The sequence below is a fragment of the Lytechinus pictus genome, chromosome 9 (genome assembly GCF_037042905.1).
Source record: "Lytechinus pictus isolate F3 Inbred chromosome 9, Lp3.0, whole genome shotgun sequence".
Taxonomy (NCBI): Eukaryota; Metazoa; Echinodermata; class Echinoidea; order Temnopleuroida; family Toxopneustidae; genus Lytechinus; species Lytechinus pictus.
The window spans coordinates 16,403,193-16,428,462 of record NC_087253.1 but is presented as its reverse complement, the minus strand read 5'-3'; the positions used below and the strand labels follow the sequence as shown (position 1 = coordinate 16,428,462).

General features: G+C 37.0%; 2 protein-coding genes across 4 annotated transcripts in view; one reads left to right on the top strand and one right to left on the bottom strand.

Annotated features, from left to right (window-relative positions):
* The window catches only part of LOC129267647 (proton-coupled folate transporter-like), a 48,748-nt gene extending 41,631 nt beyond the window's left edge, over window positions 1-7,117 (bottom strand). The window contains exon 1 of one of the 2 annotated variants that reach the window (XM_054905292.2): window positions 6,793-7,117. The gene's annotated coding sequence lies outside the window, so the exon portion shown is untranslated. The remainder of the gene's footprint in view (window positions 1-6,792) is intronic. The other variant, XM_064104814.1, reaches the window with a different exon arrangement.
* On the top strand, window positions 1,714-24,100 carry LOC129268203 (proton-coupled folate transporter-like). Of its 2 annotated transcripts, none has more exons than XM_054905785.2 (7): window positions 1,714-1,770; window positions 9,413-9,668; window positions 12,642-13,394; window positions 14,699-14,833; window positions 15,678-15,761; window positions 16,475-16,634; window positions 17,784-24,100. In XM_054905785.2, the coding sequence occupies exons 2-7, from the start codon at window positions 9,419-9,421 to the stop codon at window positions 17,872-17,874; spliced, it is 1,473 nt and encodes a 490-aa protein (XP_054761760.2). In that variant the 5' UTR covers window positions 1,714-1,770; window positions 9,413-9,418; the 3' UTR covers window positions 17,875-24,100. The 2 variants fall into 2 exon arrangements, with proteins under 2 accessions (XP_054761760.2, XP_063960883.1); XM_064104813.1 differs by lacking the exon at window positions 1,714-1,770 and adding an exon at window positions 6,985-7,149.
* The last annotated feature ends 1,170 nt before the right edge of the window (window positions 24,101-25,270 follow it).

Genomic DNA, 25,270 nt, shown 5'->3' with positions numbered 1-25,270 from the left:
CATGCCATAGTCCAACCTGTAGATTCCCCACAGGCAGGGTGGTTGCAGTGAACAAGTGAGTAGAAGTTGAATATTTGCCGTTTTGACACTTTTTTTTACAAAGTTTTACACCTATTTCGGAATCACTCGGTCGCTTGAAGCTCAGTGCTGCACATAAGCAGTCGGTACGCGTACAGTACGTACCACCTAGTGAAGTGCAAGAAGAGCGAGTTTTTCTATGGTATCTTCAAAAAGATTTTTTCCCCCTCTTTCAGCTTGCACCAAGTATTACGGTAGTGGTTGTGCAGAGTGGTTGATGTTTGTTGTGTGAAGGTGTGTGTGGGGTGTGCGTGTGTGTGCTTGTTTGAATGAAATAAGAAATGTGAAAAACCCCTACCGTAATACTTGGTGCAAGCTGAAAGAGGGGAAAAAATCTTTTTGAAGATACCATAGAAAAACTCGCTCTTCTTGCACTTCACTAGGTGGTACGTACTGTACGCGTACCGACTGCTTATGTGCAGCGCTGAGCTTGATCAAGCGACCGAGTGATTCCGAAATAGGTCTAAAACTTTGTAAAAAAGTGTCAAAACGGCAAATATTCAACTTCTACTGGACTTTGGAGGCTCAGATGCAAGTATTTTAGGTTGTGAATTATTTAGGGTGAGATTGTACATGTTTGAAAACCATTAAACGGGGAGGTGCGAAACTACACTAGCGCCCCCATACTCACACCAGTCACAGGACAAGGGCAGATTATGGTCAAAATATCTCTAGAGCAAGATAAATTGTGAAAACAGAAATTATGCACTTACCACAATTATATGGATGAAGGTCTATCGAGTGGCTCCCATTGGTTCATATCGTCTCGCGTGCGAAGGAATATCAGTCATATTCACACGACACATTGAAAATATATTGGGCTTTTGCCCACATAAAATATCACGCATAATCTGGTATTTCACATTCTGCTATGACACTTACCGAATCATTTAGATCCTTCTGTGACTTCTCCTTGAAGTTTCTTTTAAAAAATATGTATATTTTCTTGATCTTTAGTGAAGATTTCACGGAGATAAAAATTGGTTGGCGTGGATATCAATTTTCTCCTAAAGAGGGCGCGCGATTTATATTCATATCAAAGACACGACAAGGGAAAGACTAGGCACCTGGGCCCTGGCTACACTATTTTACACGCAAATCCACGCAAGGCATTACGCGAAGTCCGTGAAGTGTCCAATCTTTTCATTGTATAGACTTTGGTATACCGTATTATTGACGTTCGTGTGTGTGTGTGTGTGTTAAAGCTTGTACTGCTGGTTTCGTTCCAGGCATGTGTATTTTTTTCAATTTAATTTTATTAGTCATCGTTTTAAATTAATTGAAAAAAAAGTGTTATCATCGCCAATAGTAATCTTGAATTATATTTTTTAAGGTATTTCATTTATTGGTAAGAGTTCCATATGCACCCCCCACTAAAATTGAAAATAAAAATATGGAGAAGGTTCAGAATGATATATCTAGCCCTAATATCGAACATATATGATGGGGAAGTGGAAATTCATACCGAAATATGGCTTTATTCCGTCAAATTTCGAGCGAGATCTTGTGCATGTAATTGTCCGTAGACATCGGTTTATTATTTTAGTCAGTAAAGGGTCTGCGAGTCAAGACTAGTCAAACTATCGGCTGATAATCGTAAAAATACCCTTTCCGGTATCAGCGCTTCTCGTTAGCATAGTGGGAAAGGTCTTGACTGCAGATCAAACGAGGTGAGTTCGAGTCCCAACTAAGGTAAGCAACAGTAAAAAAATGATAGAAAAATCTGAAGTGAACGAACCGGAAGTCTCAACAATCTTTTGTTATTTTTGGTGGGGGTGCATATGGAACTCTTTCCCATTTATTGGTGCCCATAATTAGTAAATTAATCATAAGAATTGCACATTCAAAGAATATAGACACAGTTATAAAATTACCGAGGAGCTGAATCAAGGTTGTGAAATTTATTAGCGCCACCAACGGGCTTCCTTGTATTTCCGTAGAAGAGACAAACGAAGTCACTTGCTAGCAAAATTTGCTCTTTTTATAATGAAATCATTTCAAAATCATATGTATAATTTTTTATGTATTGCTACTTACCGGAAAGAGCCCCGGTGCGTAGCGAGAAGGAGTTTCGGCAAATATTACTTCAGCAATGAAGCGATGTTTGCCGACTACTTCAAATCCAGGGTCAAACACGGTCCCTTGTACGAGGTTAGTATATATACTAACCTCGTATTAGTGTGAGTGATCGAGTGGTAGAATCCTGACATCGAGGCACAGACTGGAACCTCAAAAAACCGAAGAGTTCTCTCCTACCCCAGTCTCGATCGGCCATTTTGTTGTGATTCATATTATAACAAAAATGGCTGATCGAGACTGGGGTAGAAGGAGATAAATTTTCGTTTTTTGAGGTTCCAGTCTGTGCCTCGATGTCAGGATTCTACCACTCGATAGACCTTCATCCATATAATTGTGATAAGTGCATAATTTCTGTTTTCACAATTTATCTTGCTAGATATTTTGACCATAGGCATAATCTGCCCATGTCCTGTGAGTATGGGTAAAAACACGGTCAGCTCCTGGGCGCCGGCCCGCTGCTCCCTGGGTTAGGGCTTACCGTGTATTTGACCATAGCCATGGGACTAGGGTAATTTAGGGTTTAAATATCTATAAAAATGAATTGTGAAAACAGAAATTATGCACTTACCACGATTATATGGATGAAGGTCTAACGTGTGGCAGTATCCTGACATCGAGGCACAGACTGGAGTGGAACCTCAAAAAAACGAAAAGTTCTGTCGCGGTAGCTCTCCTTTCAAAATTCAAAACACAATGGCCGATCGCGAGACCGAGCGCTATAGCACTAGCGCATATAGACTTGGTCAAATTCGCGCATGCGCCCTACACCCTCGGTACCGGTCTCGATCCCGATCGGCCATTTTGCTATGAATTCTGAAAGAAGGAGAGCTACCGCTACAGAACTTTTAGTTTTTTTGAGGTTCCAGTCTGTGCCTCTATGTCAGGATACTGCCACACGTTAGACCTTCATCCATATAATCGTGGTAAGTGCATAATTTCTGTTTTCACAATTCATTTTTATAGATATTTAACCCTCATTCTCCCGGGGTATTCTGATTCTTGTCATTCCCGGGGGGGGGGGGGGGGGGGCATTATGGCCCCCCCTTAAGATCTCAGCCGTGGATTGCGCGATCACAACGAAAATTTGCATGATGGTAGAGAATGACGTAATCTACGCAGTTGCATTGGTAAATTTCACTGAATTCATATATTTTTATTTTATATGAATTAATTATGCTAATTTATTCATGAAATCATACTTTTTGCTCTGATTCACTAAATAAAGCTCCTAGAATGCTATTTTTTGGTGAAAATATTCTTTATAGCATTCCTAACAATTGTGAATGAAAAAAATTCTGGTACCAAGACCGATTTCTTATGTATTTTATTGTTTTTTAAATTTCTTATGTATTTCTTTGTTTTTTTACTTTTTGTTTTTTATTGTTTTTTCAATGGAAATCGTTCCAGACTTAATTCTAATCATAAACAAGGCAAAATTAATTAAGTTTGATCATTAAAAGTAGAAATAATGATACATTTATGAATTTTGGCCAAATACACAATTTGCATTGGATTTGTACATGAAATCACGTTTATGAGCAATTTTGGGTCTGACATGCACTTACATAATGTTGCGTAATGTCGTAACCGCGTACCCGGGCGTCACAAATTTGGTCTCAAAATTTGCGCGAGACTTGAAAGTAAAAAGTCAGTGAGCGGCGAGGTCAAAAATTTTGCGCAGCAGATATATCGCAAAAATTGTCGAGGGGGGGGGGCCATTATGGCCCCGGGAGAATTAGGGTTAAACCATAACTTACCCTAGTCCCGTGACTATGGTCCAATACACGGTAAGCCCCTGGCCTTGGCTCCCTTTTAATATGCGATTCCGAGATATTCGAGCTTAATAATTCAAAATTGCTTTTTTAGCTTTCTTTGAAAAAAATGGAGAATGATGTATCAGACTTTTTTGTTTCCTTTGTCCTGTGGAACATATATAAGGAATTGGGACCCCCCAAAAATTGATTTCCTCATTAAATCTTGTAATTTTCTTCAATTTTTAAAACTTACGAGCTTTTCTGATTAAATCGACGACTACACTCCTAGCTTTTGATCTGGCAAAACTACGTATGTCCTGCGCATCGCAAAGTTTATCAGGCAAAACTATGTATGTCCTGCGCATTGCAAAGTTTTATTTTTATAAGGCAAAACTAGGTATGTCCTCGCGCATTGCAATGTTTTATCGGGCAAAACTACGTACAATGGATCGTATTACCAGGGAGTCCCTGGTATTAGCAAACACTTTTGAATTCAATATCAAACAAAATATTCTAATAAAATTCATCAAACTTTCACCAAAAATACACAAATACCCACAAAATATAAACATGTACAAAAAGTTGCAAAAATTGCCAAATTCGTTTGTCTTTTTTTTTACAATGTCAGCTTCCAACCGCACCCCCTACGCATATGAAATGATTTGGTCACTTGAAAATGATATTGTATTACCACATGCTTGGTTTCTTCGGAAAAATTGAGACTGAAACAACAAAATCAGTGATTCAGTCTAGTATCAGTAGATTCTAGATAGATCTACCATGTTATAGATCTACATGTAGATCTAGCAGTAAAATCTTAGCTAAGACGGTTCTCTAAGTATCATGTCGTTTTTGTCTCACCTGCATAGCAGAGTGAGACTATAGGCGCCGCTTTTCCGGCGGCGGCGGCGGCGTCAACACCAAATCTTAACCTGAGGTTAAGTTTTTGAAATGACAGCATAACTTAATATGTATATGGACCTAGTTCATGAAACTTGGCCATAAGGTTAATCAAGTATTACTGAACATCCTGCATGAGTTTCACGTCACATGACCAAGGTCAATGGTCATTTAGGGTCAATGAACTTAGACCATGTTGGGGGAATCAACATCAAAATCTTAACCTAAGGTTAAGTTTTTGAAATGTCATCATAACTTAGAAAATATATGGACCTAGTTCATGAAACTTATACATAAGGTTAATCAAGTATCACTGAACATCCTGCATGAGTTTCACGTCACATGACCAAGGTCAATGGTCATTTAGGGTCAATGAACTTTGGCCGAATTGGGGGTATCTGTAGATTTACCATCATAACTTTAAAAGTTTATGGATCTGATTCATGAAACTTGGACATAATAGTAATCAAGTATTACTGAACATCCTGTGCAAGTTTCAGGTCACATGATCAAGGTCAAAGGTCATTTAGGGTCAATGAACTTTGGTCAAATTGGGGTATTTGTTGAATTACCGCCATAAATTTGAAAGTGTGTTGGTCTAGTTCATAAAACTTGGACATAAGAGTAATCAAGTATCACTGAACATCCTTTGCGCATTTTAGGTCACATGACCAAGGTCAAAGGTCAATGAACTTTGGCTTAATGGGGGTATCTGTTGAATTACCATCATAACTTGGAAAGTTGATGGATCTTTCTCTTGAAACTTGGACATAAGAGTAATCAAGTATCACTGAACATCCTGTACGAGTTTCAGGTCACATGATCAAGGTCAAAGGTCATGTAAGGTCAATGAACTTTGGCCACGTTGGGGGTATTTGTTGAATTACCATCATATCTCTATAAGTGTATGGGTCTAGTTCATAAAACGTAGAAATAAGAGTAACCAAGTATCACTGAACATCTTGTGCGAGTTATAGTAGTTTTCAAAATCAGCACTGCTGCTATATTGAATCGCGTGATGCAGGTGAGACGGCCAGAGGCATTCATCTTGTTTTTATAAAGACTTTGTGTAAAGTTAAGTTAACTTAATGTCTTAGATCGCTTATTCTAAAAGTTAATTGTTAACGTACATGTACTGTGTCAGGTCAGTTGTTCTAGTCAGACTTAAATAGTCTTGACGCTAACTAATTTTTAGCAGAAGTTTCCCTTTGGAAGATATGGCACAATGACGACTAATTCTACTTACAGTGTAGATCTAGAGCCTAGATTACTCAAAAGTAAGATAAAAATTCATATGCATACATGTAGATCTATAGGAAAATAGTTACTTACTCTAGGCTCTAGGCCTACCTTAAAGTTTGGAGATGATGATCGGACGGTGTTAGACCTCTAACGAATGATCTAATGTAGATCTAGTCTTTGATAAAATCTCATGTTTATCATCTGAACAATGAAGTATACTAGAAAGTCTAGCTTACCTTGTTTCAGTTGGGAAATTTTGATTTTCTCTAAAGCTAATTTCAAAATCCGTTTCCCTCTCCAGCCTCTCGAATTTGAAGCCATGGCACCACAGTGACTGTGAGAAGTTTAAATGGCGGTTCCTTATTGCGCTAAGCAACATAAGCTAACTGCGTGTGATGCGGTTCTCCCGACCGTTACAATGCAGAAATGTGGGAGATACGTAGTTTTGCCTGATTAATCAACTTCTACTTTCGAAGATATTGTTCTAATAAAACTATGTAAGTAGACTTACGTAGTTTTGCCTTTTCATTTTCGTCAAAAATTGAAAAACTACTTTTGTAAGTCGACTTACGTAGTTCTGCCTTTTAAATCTTCTGATTTTTGAGACAATTTTACAAAAACTGGTTTTTTAATCTAAAAAAATGGTTAGAGTTAGAACTTGAAATTTTGCCAGATGAAAGAGCACATTCAAAACTATAAGAAACTCCAAGAAACAGAAAAACACCAAAAAATGACTTACGGTACACGGTTTTGCCAGATCACGGCCGATCTGACTCTCCAAAGACAAAGTCCAAGTGAATTAACGTTAGTTCCTTGGCCAGCCAAACGATAAACGTACTAACATTATGGGTTATAGGCTGTGTGCACACACCAATAGACCATAACCCTTAATAAGCCCTGTGCTTTCATCCATGCCTAGGCAGTTGGGTGCACAACTAGCCCCTAGTATAAAGGTACAAGATGAAGAATTGCTGAGTTGTGCACCCAACTGCCGGCTGCCCAGGCATAAATGAATGCCCAGGCATGACAGGGGTTTGGGTCTATTGTGTGCACACAGCCAGTCTAAGTCTAACCCATATGCTCAAGGTCGTTGTAGGTATGTTACAAAAAAAATAAATTTGAGAAATGAGGTGTTTGCTTCATAGCATCATTTAGTCTAGACAGGAATAACCGTCGTTTCTGGGTTTTTTTTTCTTCACAACTTCTGACATTTTACTATCCAATGCAGTTCAGCGGAACAACCAAAATACAGAGACTGAAGCTTTTGGTCTACGTTTAGTCTAGACTTAGAGCTCATCAAGACCTTTCGTTTAATACCTCATTCATTTCAATAGCCCCAGTAACAAGAAAGTTATGGCAGTTTTAAGTTCGTACAAATCGCTCTTCAATTCTTATGTAGATCTATTCCTTTGTTTTTGAGAACAAAAGTTGTGACCTTTATTGGGAACAAGGTGCAGTAATACTATAGAAAACAACAATGCGCATACATTGTCTACTTTGTCAAACTTCGTTCTTTGTATTGTTACTCCTCCGGTGATTTCTCCCACTCAACCTTGTTCATTGAATAAGTTCTCCCACTCACACTAGTGCGAGGTTTGTATTACATGTTGTATACTAACCAAGAACCGCGTTTGGCAGTGGATTTCTAACTAGTGGGTCGCGCATAATGTCAAATTTCATCCAATTTTAGACAACTAAGTAGATTCTACATTAGGACTTAGTATCATGGAGGTAACGTGAATGTAAAGAACAAAAAAAAAACTAAGAGTAAGAAACCAAATTTTCCACTGACTTCTATCCTGTCCATTGGCTTTTTTAGGGGAATACTTTTGCAATGCAACTTGATTGTCATGATTGTCCACTGTTAGAACAAGACATCTGCTATGTCATGATTGTCCACTGTTAGAACAAGACATCTGCTACATACGGTAGAATGAAACAGGCATTGCTACACCCTCTTTAGAGTTGCGTTGTATTCTAAAGGTAAGTTTTTTTAGGCAATCAACGATCGCATCCATCAAATCTTGATTCAAAGTTCATGTCCATATAAAAAAGGAAAAAAAGTCAGCATCCAGTATTTTCAAGTGCAAAAAAGTAGATTGAAAATGGTGAGATTATTGTATCCCCCGAACAGAGTTCGGAGGATTTGGTCTCGTCGCGCCGCCGCAGAGATTTTCTTGTGAGCGCTCTATCAGCTGCATTTCTTTTCCGATCATCTTCAAATTTGGCATGAAGATAGAGTATGGTAAAGCAAAGCCGCCTATCGATTTTGGTGTCGGCAGAGACATCGTTGCCATGGTAACAAGTTTTTGTGGAAATAACAGAGATGTCCTTGTGAGCGCTCTACCAGCTGCATTACTTCTCCGATCATCTTCAAATGTGGCATGAAGGTCCATTATGGTAAATAAAAAGCTGCCTATTGATTTTGTTGTTGGCGGAGACATCGTTGCCATGGTAACAAGAGTTTTTGTGGAAATAGAGATTTCCTTGTGAGTGCTCTACTGGCTGCATTTCTTCTTCAATTATCTTCAAATTTGTCATGAAGGTCCGTTATGGTAAAGTAAAGCAAAGTCGCCTAATGATTTTGGAGTGGGTGGAGACATGGTTGCCTTGGTAACCATATTTTTGTGGAAAATTTGGTAAAACCTGTAACATCTGCTTTTTTCCAGTTTGTCTTAACATTTAGCACACAGAAGCAATATTAGAAGGTGAAGCGAAGATGCCTATCATTTTTGGTGGGGGGTCTTAGGGTTAGGTTTACATAATATATCCAGCTTACTCTATATTTGTATTCCCCAACAGGTGATACTGGATAATACTTTAGGTTCTGCAGAGTCACGCTGCTACTGTACGTCACATTATTGTCATCAAATTTGGTACCCACAGGTAAAATGTGGGGAGGGTCATTGTCGCCATGATAATTGTATTTATTTGTCAAATTTCTGTGTAAGCTCTATACAGGTGTATATCGCAATGACGGATGACGCGGTGGGTTCGGGGGATACATGTGCTCGACCACGCGACCCGCCGAGCATCTCTAGTTTCAGGTTGTTGAGAGAGTATACCATATGTGTGCAAGATAAGTCAATTAAAAAGCCAGGATTCCCCATCTCAACTTTATGCATAACCGTGACAGAGATGCCAAGTTCCAAGACCAGCTATGCTCGAGATTGTCCATGGCTCAACAAGAGATCACAGGCATTGTACAGAGATAAGCTGTGATACCTGTAGGTGTGATAAAGATTTGGGGAGATTAGCAGGATTTCCAACGGTGGGAGTCTCATGCCAAAAGCCCAGGACTTGGCATGTCTGTCATAACGAAAGGCATCAATCGACTGTCTCCTTTCTTTTTCTTGCAGCAGGCTATGTCAGACTCCATCATGGAGACCATACCCGAAGAATCCTCTACGTTGATCACGTCTTCGGAATATGAGATGGAAGAGGAGCCTAAAGCGAGGTCAAGGGTCATCTCTGTGGAACCTGTTGTGTTTCTGAGTCTAGCCGTCCAAGGTGTGCTGGTCAACCTTCGCACCCAGTATGTTGAGGCTCGTCTGGCTGCTGATTATAACTACACGCTACCTGAGGCAGGAAACTGCTCCTTAGCGAATAAGTCAGGTAAAGTGAAATGTGACCATCCACACCAAAAGCAGGGAAGTTTCTCTGTAGATATTAAAGCAATAGTTTGGTCTTTAAAAATAAAAATTTATGAAATGTCATGAAATCTTCGCTTAAAGATGATAATTCTGATGATCACTAACACAGAAAGGCATGAACAGTATTGATATTGCTGGAAAAAACCTGACATTAGATGGTATTCCATACTTATTTTGCTTATATTTCTCAGCAATTACATGTACACATTTTCCAGAGCCATTTGGCACATATTTTTCATTCATACATACAAACACTTTGGCACTATTGTAATTTCATTGGATTCTGTTTGAACTCATTTTGAGATCATTACAACAACTGCCTTTTATCTTTAAAAGGACAAGTCCACTCTATATTAACAAAATGTTGATTTGAAAAAATGAGAAAAATCCAACAAGAATAACACTGAAAATTTCATCAAAATCGGATGTAGGCCTACATGTACATGTAAAATAAGAAAGTTATGACATTTTTGAGTTTCGCTTAATTTCACAAAACAGTTTTATTCCCATCCTAGTCAGTGTGCCCGGGGGGGCCACTTCCATTGACGAGTGGATACCACATGACGAAAACCCTCCATTTGAGAACACTATACCCCAGTTTCTTTTTCACCAATTCTCTTCTCCAAGTACTATAAGCCCGAACTCCCAAGCAAGCAATTTAAGTATCAAAACACCTGTTTCTTGACCTCGGTCCGAAGATAACACGACAGCCCAGCACATACAGTCACAGCAGGGGGCCACACACGATGGATTGCAACGTGTCTAAGAGCCTGCTATGGAGTTCCGTGTATACACGCGGTGAAGTGCAACTTTTTTCTTCCTTTCTTCCTTCCTTCCTTCCTTTCTTTCTTTCTTTCCTTCTTTCTTTCTGTCTGGCTGTTTTTTTTACGTTAGGACTGTATCAATGCGCGAGTGATAGGCATGCATCCCATATTTTCTTGCTGGACGGACAGAAACTATGGGATGCGTCGCAGCGCTGAGGGCGGTCCCTGCATGCAAAGCATACCGTAATTTTTATTCGCTTATTTTCCTTATTTCGAGGTCGATTTTCTTCGTTCGAAATTGAAAAAGGACTAATATTGGATGTCTGAATACAATATGCCTTTGGAAACGTGATTAAATATCGAATACAATAATTTCATTCCGAAGGTCCTTCTACAGGCAGAGAAGTCTTACGTAATAGCACAGCTGTTGTTTATCATTTCGTCCTTGGCTTTACTGGCCTGTGGAGGTGAAATTGAGACAACGGGGATTACCTGGCCAAGATGGGTTTATCGGGGCTTGGAAATGTTCAAATGAAAAATGAGAGTTTCAAATGAAAAATGGGGTCTAAAACCGCAGTTGCGATCCGAACTGCGGTGACGCCTCAAATGGGGTATTTTCGTAATGATGCGCGACCATGAGGTCTCGAAGAGCACCCTAAACACGTATTTTCCATATTCTGAAAATGTACCCCTTAACAAGTATTGGCGTGTGAAACCCTACCCTTAACAAGTATTGGAAACAAAACGATACTCTTCTTGGCAAGTATTCCCTGAATAGAACTCCTAAACAATTACAGCGATATTTCAATTGTTATGTCACGGACGACATCAGTCGTCGGTTTTACCTTTACCTACATCGTTGGGTTTAGTACAGCCCCACCTTTCCACACCTCGATCGTGCAAATCGTACTCTAAACACTCTTGGGGCAAAAAATACATCCCATTTTATATAAAACATTTTAGTCTTAATTTTTTATACCCTCGCAAATTTTGACCCTAAACACGTAGCTTTCCTAGCAAAAATAGATACCCTTTTTCATTATTTTAGTGTTTTTGACACCCTTATTACGTTACGTACATAACGTGCCCTATCTTGAAAAAGACATCCTTTTTACATGTTTTTTTGGTCGCATATGGTATCCACTTGTAAATGTAAGTGGCCCCCCGGGTCGGTATGCAAATGAGGGTACTGAAGACATCACTCACTCACTATTTCTTTTGTACGATATATGAAATATTCCAATATTCTCCCCATTGTCCTGTGAAAAAAAGTTTTATTCCTCCCTGGACATGTGGTATTACCATTGTTTTAACATTTATGGTTCAATCAATTAAGTTGGTTCGTATTGTCAAATATGTAAAAATTGAAATATTGTATAATTCAAACAATAAAATACAAAAGAAATAGTGAGTGAGGGAATTTGCATGTCACTGAGTTGTGCATATAACTGTTTTGTGAAAAATAAGTGAAACTTTAAATTGTCGTAACTTTCTTATTTTATATATGATTTTGATTAAATTTTCAACGTTATGCTTGTCTGATTTTTCTCTATTTTTCTGGGGTGGACTTGACCTTTCATAGGCTATACCCATTTTGTATAATATCTTGGTCTAACAGCATTTAGTCTTTTATGATTAGATGAACTGTATATGAACCAACTTTTATTTGAGAAATGGCAAAATAATAGGCAGACAAAGTGGAAATTAGACCATCTGGGTCCTATGTTACAAAGAAATGCAATTGATCAGATCGATCACAACTATGGATGGCCAGCAACATCAAAATCAAAAATGTATGTTCGTTCGAAATATTTTCATGTATATACAGGTACATCTTTTCATGGAAATATTTTTTCATGTATGCATATATGCATACATTCATAATTTTCTTATAAATTCAGTGTGATTCTCTTTGTTTACTAAAGGACATTTCATGAAGAAAAAATTATGGTATGGATGGATTTCCATAGAGTAACTCTTTGTAAGACGGGGCCCTGGTATTAGACTAAATAAGTTGTAAATCAAAAGAATTAGACCACCTGCTAGTGCACCAAGTGAATACAAATTGATTATACACTACTTCAATATGGTTAAAAAGTCATCAAAGATGTTTGCATGTGGTAAATACCTATTTTTCTCTGCATTTTTTTAATGAAATTTTATTTTTACAGCTGATGCTACAGGTAAAGAGATAGAGTCTGAGACTTCATTATGGGTCATGTACATGAAATCGGCATCTGTCTTCATCCCTATCTTCACTGGAACGATCCTGATCGCTGCATCTGACATCGTCGGCCGGAAACCCATCCTGATAATCAACGCCTTTGGCCATCTCCTCGCCTCGACCATCTTCCTGCTCGTTGCCTGGCTGCATCTCCCGCTCATCGTCACCGTGGCGGCAGAATGTATCCTAGGACTCGGCGGTGACTCTATCGTCTGCGTAAACGTTTCGTTCGCGTACATCGCCGATGTGACCACCGGGAAGTCGCGGGTCACCAAATACACAATCCTCTCATTCATGATTTACATCGGATTCGGTGGGAGTCAAATGCTGGTTGATCTCATCTTACAGAACACGGGGAACTACAACCTCACGTTTGGATGTGCGTGGGTATTCGCATTCCTTTACGTCCTTAACGTCTCAATCCCGGGCATTTTACTTGAAACTGTTGAAAAAAACACAAAGTTTAAGGTAGTTTCTACAGTAAAGGGCCTCCTAAAACGTTTTGTCCGTCTGGTATCGGTATCAGAGAACAAGAGACAGTCAAGATTAATGCTTCTAATTTTCATGTACATGGTTTTCACTCTAATCAACGAGGCTATCTATGCTGTTATAACCATCTATGGGATTGGTCAACCGTTTTGTTGGTCACCCACTATGGTTGGGATCTACAATGTTATTGTGAATGCATGTCCTGCTTTTGGTAAGTCTGTCGGCTGAAATTGATGTTTTCTATCCCCAATTTTTTTTAATCATCATAATAAATAATAATAATAATCGGCATTTACATAGCGCCATCTATCTAGAAATATTCTATTCCGAGGCGCTTGTTTATTATTATTACCCCCGCTTTAGCTCGAGCTGCCTTTCAGCGCTCAGTGCATTCAAGGAATTAATCCTACCGGGTACCCATTCACCTCACCTGGTTTGAGTGCAGCACAATGTGGATAAATTTATTGCGGAAGGAAATTACGCCATCATCACCACCACCACCACCACGATCACCACAATTATCATTAATGGCATTATCATCCCCATCACTGCAAGCACCACAACCATCATCACCGGCACGAGCTGCATCATCATCACCATCATCTTCATCATCATCACCATCATTATCATCATCATTATCATCATCACCATTGTCCTCATCATCACCATCATCAACACCATCATCTTTATCATCTCACCTTACCATTGGTCGATGGCCAAATTTTTTGTTAAAACATTTAACACATTTGAAGGAACGATGCAACAAATACTACTTTCTACAGTTCTGAATCTTCATATGAACACTAAGTAAACATTTATGGCATCAGTCTTCCTCCCCATAGTAATAAAAGCTGATCATAGTTATAAAAACATTTTATAGAGAAAAGGATAAGTAACATTTTTACACAATTTTGTTACGAATTCTAACTTGTGGCTTGTATTGCATGGATATGTATTCTGATAGTTATTTTGAACCTCAATTATAGAATAATGCAAACCACTATTTCCATAATCATGTTGTCAGTTGTGCAGTGGCCTTGAAGCTATTGGGGTCCATCTCACAAAGAGTTGCGATAGATAAAGTTGAAATTAGTTCGATCTCCGATTGTGTAGATAGGAAATTCAGGGCCCCGTCTTACAAAGAGTTACCATTGATCCAATCAATCGTGACCCTATGGAAATCCATCAGTGTCATAATTTTTCTACAGGAAATTTACAAAATGTCCTTTGTAAACAAAGGAGATCACACCAAATTGTCAAGAAATCAATGAATTTATGGATATACATTCATATCTAGATTAAAAATAAATAAACATGCACTTTATATGTTGACTTTGCTAGCTTTCCATAGTTGCGATTGATTGGATGAATCGCAACTCTTTGTAAGATGGGGCCCTGATTAATAACAATTTGAGTTTTATTTTACTATAATGTAACTTTTTGCAAGATGGTCCTGTGTCTTTTTGATGTGATTATCCAGCAATAACATATCTTTTTTTCCTTTGTTTATTGCAGTTGCCATGGTAGTTATCAAGCCGTTACTGTTCTGCATGTCTGGCTACATCATAATGCAGGTCGGCTTTCTCTCTGGTATTGCTATACTTATTGTTTCAGCCATCGCAAAGACCTCCAATATTCTAGTTTATGCGGGTAAGGTTATTATATTGTCAGGGAAGCCTGTTCAGTTTATAGGGAACTGCTTTTCCGTTGGGCCGTCTCCTGGCGGCTATTGCTTTTCAAGCAGTTTTCAGCTTATAATAGCTGTATTTTAAACCAATTTACTATTTTACATGTTTGATATATAATATTACTATGTCAGTAATATTTATCTCTTCACATTCAAAACATATTCATTTATATCATTGTTATAATATACATGAAAATGTTAATTTATTATTGATTTATGAATAAAAATCAGAAAATCCTGCCCCAAAATAACATGATATGTTATCATTACCCTTCTTTAATTTAAATTCTGAGCACAAGAAGGCAGAAGGTCCTGTTTTTTTTATTTGGGGGATCAAATCCCTGGAAAGCTAAGCTCAATTTGTGTGTTCTTATTACATATGTTCTGCCCCTAGATGGACCGAAATCCTCACCTGTGGCCTCGAGTGAGAATTAACAATTTGAAAAATATTAAAACTGAATGTTGAATCTGACGCGTAGGGAATGATGAGGATTAATCGGTAGAACTTCAAGTGTTACCCCAGGAATACTATGTACCTCTATATCAAACAATAATATGCAACATTTATATACTATTACCCCGGCTTTAGCATGGCTACTCTGATCACGTGCTCGAGCATTCAAGGAATTCCTTTCTACCGGTTACCCCTGGGTGGAGAGTGGCAAAAGGATATAAACGCCTTGCCAAAGGATGTGAGTGATGTGGTGGGTTTTGAACCCCGGGTCTTGTGGTTCAAAGTCCAGAGACTTATCCACTGAGCCACAACGCCTCTCTAAAGCTTTTATGTTATTCTTTACTTTAATATAGCTGTAGCTGTTGGTTCGCTGAGGACGATTCCTGATTCACTCACAGATTTCTTCCTGTCCAAGATGGTCTCCAAACATGAGCAAGGTGAGAGGTTCCAGATCAACTACATAGGCACGGAGTAAAAAAAAGTCCTTACTTTCAAAAGGAAGGGGGGTCACACTTGGATAAAAAGAGCATATTTACATTACAATTTTGTATTATGGCTCTCTAAAGGGGGGGGGGGGGGCACGGGCTGGATGTGCCCCCCCCCCCCCTAGATCTGCCACTGATTTGTCACCAGGGGAGGAAATAACTTTTATTTTTAGGGATGACCGTTTTTTTCCACATTGGGGTGATTGCAGAATTTGTGGGCTATTTTAAAAGGGCTAGTTTTTAGGGGCAACAAGGAATTATGGAGTAAATAAATATATTATCCTGCCATAGTTTGAATATTGATTTTCTAAATAATCTAGGGCGACTCTAGAAAGAATGGTCTTCTTAAAGCATGAATTTGGGGGAATTTTAAGGGCTATATGGGCTGTCATGAGGACAAAAGAAGCTTTCACCCATATGCATTTCCTTTGCCCTTTGTCACCTTTTGAATAAGGTAATGACTTCCATTTTCCTCTAAAATGTTCCGTCAGTAATATCTTAGCGGTACATGTAACTCTGCCTTTAGAAGCTGGATCTGTATGACAGTTGTTGCAAGGCACATGATGATACTCATCAAAACAAACCTGATCTACAATAGACAAAGTTTATTCATCCCTTCAATAAGCTCTTGTCCCTTTTGCATCTGTATTTATTTTTCATGACAGGGACTGCCTTTGCTCTGCTCTCCATCACATCATCAATTGGTAAAGTGCTGTCACCGATCCTGCTGAATGCTGTCTACGCCAAGGCAGTTCTCCTTGACTTCCCTCAACTCACGTTCTACCTCGCAGCAGCCATATACCTCATACCCATAGTCTTAACAGCGTAAGTACCATTAGGTGATTTCAATGAGCAAGTTTGTAAATACCATCCAACATGTAGCATGCGCAATTAAAGATCATTTGTACCAAAATCTAAAACCCACAGACATGAATTATTGGAGGATTTCCTGAAAAAGCAACACTCAATGTGCAGTTAGATGTCATTTGTACCAAAATCTAGAACCCACTGACATGAACTCTTGGATGATGACCTGATATAGTGATGCTTAGTAAGACAATTCAGAGATACTTTTTGAGCACAATTTGCAGTTAAAGGTCATTTGTACCAAAATCTAGAACCCACCGACATGAACTCCTAAAGAATTGCCTAACATAGCATCGGGCAGTAAGCCAATTGAGAGATACATTTGGAATCTGAGCATGTGGAGATAAAGGTCATTTGTACCAAAATCTAAAACCCACTGTCCTGAATTATTAGAGGATCGCCTGATGTAGCAACGCTCAAGCCAATTCAGAGATACAATCTGAACATGTGCAGAGGAAGGTCATTTGTACCAAAATCTGAAAACCACTGACATGAAATGCGTAGAAGACTCTCTGTCATAGCCACATTCAATTCATACAAGTCATTTTGCATAAAATTGTGTATCCACGAATTATGTATCAGTTATTTGTGCATTATTTGATCAAAAACTGGTTGGCATTATAAGTTTGTAGAAGAAGCATACGAAGAGGCCACATTTGAGTTTTATAATGGTATTACAGGCATAGCCAACATGACACGTATCTGAGCGAGTGCATGAAAATCCTTACAAACTCTTATCTTCAAAAGAACACATAATTGAATTTGGTTCAGGGAATAATTTTCCCGGTATTGCATTGCAATTTGCTCCCGCTTTTTTTCAAAAACTGCTCCACAAAAAGTTGTGTTTGTAGCAGATTTTTAGATAGGACTGTCCAGAATTTGGTTGAGAGCTTTTCTCTTATGACCCAAAGTGTTAATAAAATTGAGTAAGCAAACTTATTCCTTGTAATTTTTACTTGCCACAGGTAAAGTGATGCGTCCCCAAATTGCTATTCATTTTCAAGTTGATTTTATGGGCATTCCCACAATTAGGAATTTACATTTAAATGTATAATAGACCGTACATGATAGTGATTGGAGTACTTTTTTCAATGTTATTTTCTACAGAATTTTACAGTTTCTCAGTCATCCCTATGATAGGAAAAATGTGCAGATACAAGGAGAGACAGAAGAACAGAAAGCACTGGTGGAAGATTAACAGATGGATGATATTAAAAGGTTGAGTAAAAAGGCTGATTAACTGAAATTTGGTTTACTTTATGAAATATGAACTAAGTTCAACGATTGACAGAATGTGCAAATATATTAAGGAGAGACAGAAAAACAGAAAGCACTCAAAGGAAGATTAACAGATGGATGGTCATTTGGTAAAGGTTGCATAAAAAGGTTAATAGTTACTGAAATTAGGTTTACTTTATGAAATATGAACTACAATGCTTTCACTTATAGAAGCGGAGCTGAAGATCTTGTTTTAAAAGGCGCGTTGATTGCTTTGGATTGTAAGTTCATTGATTGACAGAATGTGCAAATATATTAAGGAGAGACAGAAAAACAGAAAGCACAGGTGGAAGATTATTCAGATGGATGGTCATTTTGTAAAGGCTGAGTTAAATGTGCTGATTAAATTTGGTTTACTTTATGAAATATGAGCTGAACGCTATGAAAGACAGAATCGGCAGATACAAGGAGAGACAGAAATAAAGCTCTCAAAGGAAGATTAACAATTTGGTAAAGATTAAGTAAAATAGACTGATTATTACGGATTTGGTTTATTTTAGGGCAATTCCATGAAATATGTACATCCGACCCCCTAAATGTGGGACCTTCATGAAATTTTCTGTCTCTGATTTCTGGTTCCTATGAAAGTCTAATGTTCCCAAAGGACTATGACTTGGTAAATTTATAAAGTGAAGTAAAACTTGAGAAAAGTGGGAGTCGGATGTATAAAAAAATTTGATCATTTTATGGAATTGCCCTTTATGAGATGTGAGCTGAGGCCTATGATGACAGAATGTGCAAATATAAGGAGGGACAGGAGAGGAGAAAGTACTATTGGAAGATTAACAGATGGATTATCATGAGGTGCATGTAGAACTAGATTAAAATCAGATTATTGCTGATGTGGTTATTTTATGTAATATGAGCTGAGCCCTATGGTGGAAAGAATGTGCAATGCATATGTATTTGAGTCGGATAGGAGATTTGGTTAACTGACACAGCTTGCATTAATAAGCAGTATAAGAAGCACAAAATTACATATTGTCATATAATTCATTGATAAACTCTCTCTGACCAGGCTCTCAATTTCTACTCACTGCCAGATGTAGAATAATTTGTTCATAAATTGAGTTCTTGCTTGTCTTCTTGTTTTTTTTTATTGTTGATTAGTGACTCTACCGTAATTCCATAGAATATATGGCAATTTTCTGCAATACACTTTACGTCAAATAGTAGGGTGTTCACGTGGGCCCCGTCTTACAAAGAGTTGCGATTGATCTGATCAACCACAACTATGGAAAGCCAGCAACATCAACATCTAAAATGCATTCAGTGTGCTTCTCTGTGTTCACAAAGTACAGTGTGCAAGTTTTCTGAAGAAAAAATTATGCCATTGATGGCTTTCCATATAGTTGACGTTGATTGGATCAATCATAACTCTTTGTAAGACGGGGCCCTGGTGTATTGCACTTGCCAGTTAAAGGCAAAGCTTCTAAAGTATGATAATACGCCATGCAGAAGGTGGTCTGTACTCCGAGAAGATCGGGAAGAAGAAGAGTACCCCAGTTATTATAAGTTTGATGTTGGTAGCATTGATACTAGCATCCAAGATATATATACATTTGACTGTCTACTATTTTTATTTAGATTTTATACATATGTTCAATCAAGGTTGTTCTTGACAACCTGAAAGCTTGCCAGAGGCTTTCCAGACATAGCAACAATTAATCTATGCAAACTGGATTCAATTCAGGTATTATGGTGTAATTAAAGGTAAAAACAGTAATGCTTTATTACTAGGTTCCCATGGTTTTTCACTGAACGAGATGATGTCAACTGCCGACATTTCAGTACTTTCAGGAGTTTCAAAGCTCTTTGAAAATGATGCAATTGTTGCTTCAGGGTAATTTGTATAACAGGAATTTGTATAAAAGGAATGATATGCCTTGAATGTTTTGACAACAGTACAGTTTTTATTATAAGATGACTATTTATAGGCTATGCTGTCTTAGACCTATTGCAGAAAGAGTTCTTATGCTAAAAGATGATGACAACACACCAGGATCACGTCTTACAAAAAGTTACGATTGATCCGATCAATCGTAACTATGGTAATCCATCAACAATGTATTAATTTTCCCTACAGAAAATTTGCACAATGTCCTTTGTAAAAAAAGAGAAGCACACCAAATTTTCAAGAAAATGATGAATGTATGAATATGCATCATAGCTAGAAAATATTTTGAACAAACATGCAGTTTAGATTTTGACATTGCTGGCTTTCCATAGTTGTATTTGATCGGATCAATCGCAACTCTTTGTAAGGCGGGATCCAGTGCAAGTAATAAATGTGCATTTTTGATCGGTTGAAAATCAATTTGAATTTGATTTTTGGAGTTGTGTTGGATTACCACAATTCATGCAACAGGCCAAAAATTTAAAGAGGCTGCGTATTATAAATGTATGCAATTATCATGTGTTCTAGATTGTTTGAGCCAGCCAGTAGTACAGTACCCAAAGTAATTCCCCCCCCCCCCCCAATCAAAATGGCACAACTTTCTGTAAACTGGCTGCTTTGCCCTTCTTTTCATTTTGTCTCATTCCACATGTTAAATTCTGGGGAGTGTTTCAAGAAAAGATTTGTCAGACCTTTGTCCGACAAGTCCTGTTTTATCCGACAGTTACCGTAATAACAGTGATTCTCAGCCAATTAAAATCAAGGTAAGTTGTCAGATCCGACTACCTGTCGGACGAAGATGTTGATGAAACGCTTCCCAGGAATTTAAAGTGATATTTTTGTAGTTTTTCCAAACTAAGAGAGCAGTTCACAACAGTCAATTCTACATTTAATTAACTTTTGTATAGTTTGACTCATGATATATGTATTGACTTTTCTTTGTTTTATTCAAGGGCTGAAATCTCTCCCCAAAGGTAGGGGGACCAGGGGCTGGAAAATGACAAGCAAAAAAAGGTAATTTCGACCAAAAGAAATTTGACAAAAAAAGTTGGTCATCACGTCCAAAAATACATCTCTCGATTTGGAATGATGTATTTCTTTCCATCATAAAAGACCAAAATAGTAGGGGGACATTTCATATTGTGTCCCCCCTAATATTTTGGATAGAGGGACGCGTCGCCCCTGTCCCCCCAGGGATTTCCACCCATACTTTTATTATTACTTTTGGGGGGTTTACCTTGATTTTGCAATTCTACATTCTATGGTGTATCTCCATGTAGAGCAATGTATTTCATTTTAATATTGTTTTAAAATTTAATGAACATCAATAATTCTATTAAAAATGTATCTACATGTATGAATGCATGCAGGGTTGCTTCCAAGCAACAGTTGATTATAATAGTTCATCACCCTGACATTCATGTACCATTCATGTACACATGGATCTTTAATTTGTTTTTATTTAACAACATGTATGCCATGTAATAATAATAATAATACATGTAGCTGGATTTATAAAGCGCTTTTGCCTGAGGATACAAAGCGCTGCTATTATTACCTCAGCTTTAGCTTGAGCTACCATCACTACCAAAAAGTGATTTATTTTTTCATGGACATGACTTGATCCAATCATGATAAAAAATAATTTAAATTATCATCATTGTTAGCATAATGGTGCATTATGCTTTTGTCACTCTGACACCCATTTGTAACTATATTAATTTTTTTTTGTTTATCTACATGTATTGCCTTGTAAGGCCACTTATGTTTCATATTATATTGGTTTATCACTGTAATATGACAAATGTCAAATTAATGATAACAATCATCATTGGTGCATTAGATATTTATCACTCTGATCTGACTACCATGTGGCTATATTAATTTGTTAGAACTGTTAACATTATTATGCAATCTGCAAGTTATTATATAATGTTCATATTATATGTGTTTATGACTTAGTTTAATTTGATAATATATCACATTATTGATTGTCGTTGCCAGCATTAATGTATGTTGAATGATTGATAGTGCAACCGGGTACATGCATGTAAACTTTCTCAAATGAAATATTTTAGTGTATGTCATGCTCACTATTATCCATTTAATGGTATCAAACAATACTACGCATTTACTTATTAATGCAACTACATGTAACTGAAATTTCAATTTGTATTTTTTATGCTATCTCTCTATGTTTTAGAAGTTTAATATTTGTACTTGTATATTCAGGCATACATGTTTCAAGTTAAACATCACGTTTAACATCAGTTAAAAATTACCGTATGTGATATAATGTGTGTGCAAAGTGAAATAAGTCATATATTAAAAAATATCCATGAATCATAAGTACATGTATGGTGATTTGTAATTGGAATGATATAAACAAAAAATTTACTATATGAAACATTGTTGTACAATCCTTGAAGTCTTCCAGATTGTAGCCCCCCCCCCCCTACACAACTGATACAATTACGGTGAACAGCTGAGCATGGATTGTGCCATCTGTGTGAGAATTGTTTTGATGTAAAACTCCAGGTTTTTATTCCACAATGTATATTTTTCTATAATGTCTTCCTTTTATCAAATAATGAAATTAAGATATTTAAGTAATGGAGAAATTTAGAGATTTTTATATATTTATGTACTCTATTTGATAAGTTTACCAAATATAAATTGTTTCATGGAATGTTTAAAGGATTATATACATATGTAGCAGGGGCCGCTGAAAGATTTTGAAAGTGGGGTTGGGATGGGGGGGGGGGGGGCTGAACATGTATAAAATATCATTGTCATATTTTTGTACTCATTCACTAAAAAAGGGGATGTTCAGCCCACCTTTCTGGATCTGCGATTTTTGCAATCATATTTGTTTGAATATCTATTTTATTACTGAGTATTTATACTATCTTTAAGATGTGAAACTGTTTGGATTTTTGTTCTCAATTATTAGAGTGTGATCAATACCTGGTAATAAAATTGTTTTAGAAGAAGCAGAATTAAAAAAAAGTAATGGAAGAGTAACGAAATGCAAACGATGCAAAGTGATTGGTTGCTCCTGTGAACTCTACCTAAACAGCAATATTTGAAATCCAATGAGAAAATTGATTACAAGTTCTTAAAAAAATAATAACTTATTGTTTGATTTTATTTTAAAGGGGAATCCAACCCAAATAAAAACTTGTTTTTATAAGAAAAAAAAAATCAGACAAGTTGATAGGTGAAAGTTTGAACAATATTGGACAAACAACAAGAAAGTTATGAATTTTTTAAAGTTGGAAATATTGGTAATCACTATACCTATGGAGACTTCAAATTGGCCGCATATATGGGATGTCATATTGATGTAAGGCAAGGACACTCTTCCATGTACTCCAATACATATTACGTCTAAAATGTCTTTTTTCCCCAAAAGTTTTCTTTCAAATTATATTTGTTTTTCATGAGGACATAAAACAATATACTACCTGGGTTATATTTAGATTACTGCCCCAGGGGAATGGGTACTTAGGAGAAAACCACAAATCCCTGATAATAAAGTACATGGCCTATGGGAAAGTTGTCCTTGCCCCTTGTCATAATTGATATACCCAGTTGCCAATTTGAAATCTACATACTATTAGTGATCTAAATTTTAAAGCAGTTATAACTTTCTTATTGCTTGTCCGATTTCTTTCAAACTTTCACCATTCTGTTTAATTTATTTTTATCCTTCCCAACACAGCAATTCATGGCCATGGCTGGATTCCCCTTTTTAAGCTTCACCATTCTGTCTCTGTAATTTTTTTTATTTTTTAGAACATTCGCCCATTAGATTGGATTCCCTTTTAACATTATTAGCATGTTTTGGGATAGAGATATTTTAAAATGATGTGATATCTAATGTATCAGATTATGATGATGTTTTGTGATGTACAATTTTATTTTCTATTTCTATCTGATGTTATATTTTGTTTTACTCAAGGATATATTGTGGTGCTAGAAAGAGACTTTGAATTGTTATATTTTTCGTACCAATTAATTAGATTTTTTTTAATGAGCCTATTCACATGATGTGAATTAAAGTTTCTATTTCTATTTAGAATAAAATGTATATTTTCTCACGAACCATGAACCTGGTTGACTATTTTTCTTGTATCAATATGTACTTAGTTTTATATACTTAATGTTTGTTATTTTTCAGCAAACCAGTTTGCATATTGTGCAATTATTTTTCATTTCTATCTGAATAAACTTAATATCTCATGAACCTTTATTGCAGTGGCTATTTTCTTTTCTTTGACTGAGTGTATCAGAATAAATGGAAACTCGGCTGTCTTGTCTTTTTCTGAGAAAATTGTAAATGCAATAACATACTTTCCTTTTATCTATGTTTCTATCTTAGATCTCCCTTAATTCATCATAGCTCCTCTAATCACTAATTTTTTTTGACGAATGAGAAAAAAGTAAGAAAAAAGTAAGAAGAAAGGGTAGTGAATATGACAGGTTGAAATATATAATTTATTTTTAAAATGTTGCGTCAAAATTATCCCAAATCAGATTTTTGTATGAAAAATATATATTTTTTGCTCGCTCGCTTTGCTCTCTAGCAGCTTTTTTCTTTCTTAAAAAAAAAAAAAAAATTGCCCCAGGTACCATGTTTTGGGCTCATTACATTATAGACACTCTCCTCTCTCTAATCTAAAAAGAAAGAAAGGATGAAAAAGAAAGAAAGAAAAAAAGAAGACCCCATCTCATCATAGGGCAAATGTGTCAGTCATATTCCAATCATGAATTCCATATCGAAATCGATGATTTCTATCTCTGTTTCTTTCTCTTTTTTGTTCCCCCCCCACCCACCAAACTTGTGTTCTTATCTTTCTCTCACTGCCCTCTCGTTTCTCCATAATTCACTCCCTATGTTTTGTTTCTAAGAAAAGAAAGAAAGATGGAACAGGGGGAGCAAGAAAAGAAGAACAAAAAATACCGAAAACAAGGGAGGAGAAAACGTGAAAAAGATTCATGAATTAAATAAAAAAGGTTTTCTTTAAGAGATAAAGTAAAAAAAAAAAGAGGGGGGAGGGCAAGGCGAAAACTGAATTAGGTCTCACTCTAATTACTCTTATTTAAGAGGTCTGTCTGTCCTTCACAAATGTTCCCTTTAGAGAGAGGTAGTAATATTCACTTCCCATTTCTCCTTCATTGCTCAAGTCCCCGGCACAAGGCACTGAATAGATTTTTATGGATGACAACTCCCAGAAATGATGGGAAAACGATGGTTATCACATCTAAATTTTGAATAGAGAAATGGCCAAGGGATTTTGTGACAGACCTCTTATTTGGTATTGAATCCCGATGGAATCTTAAACAATTTACAAAATAAATGTGTTTTGATCGTAGTATGTCAGCTTTGAGTATGGCGGGGCATATTAACTTAATG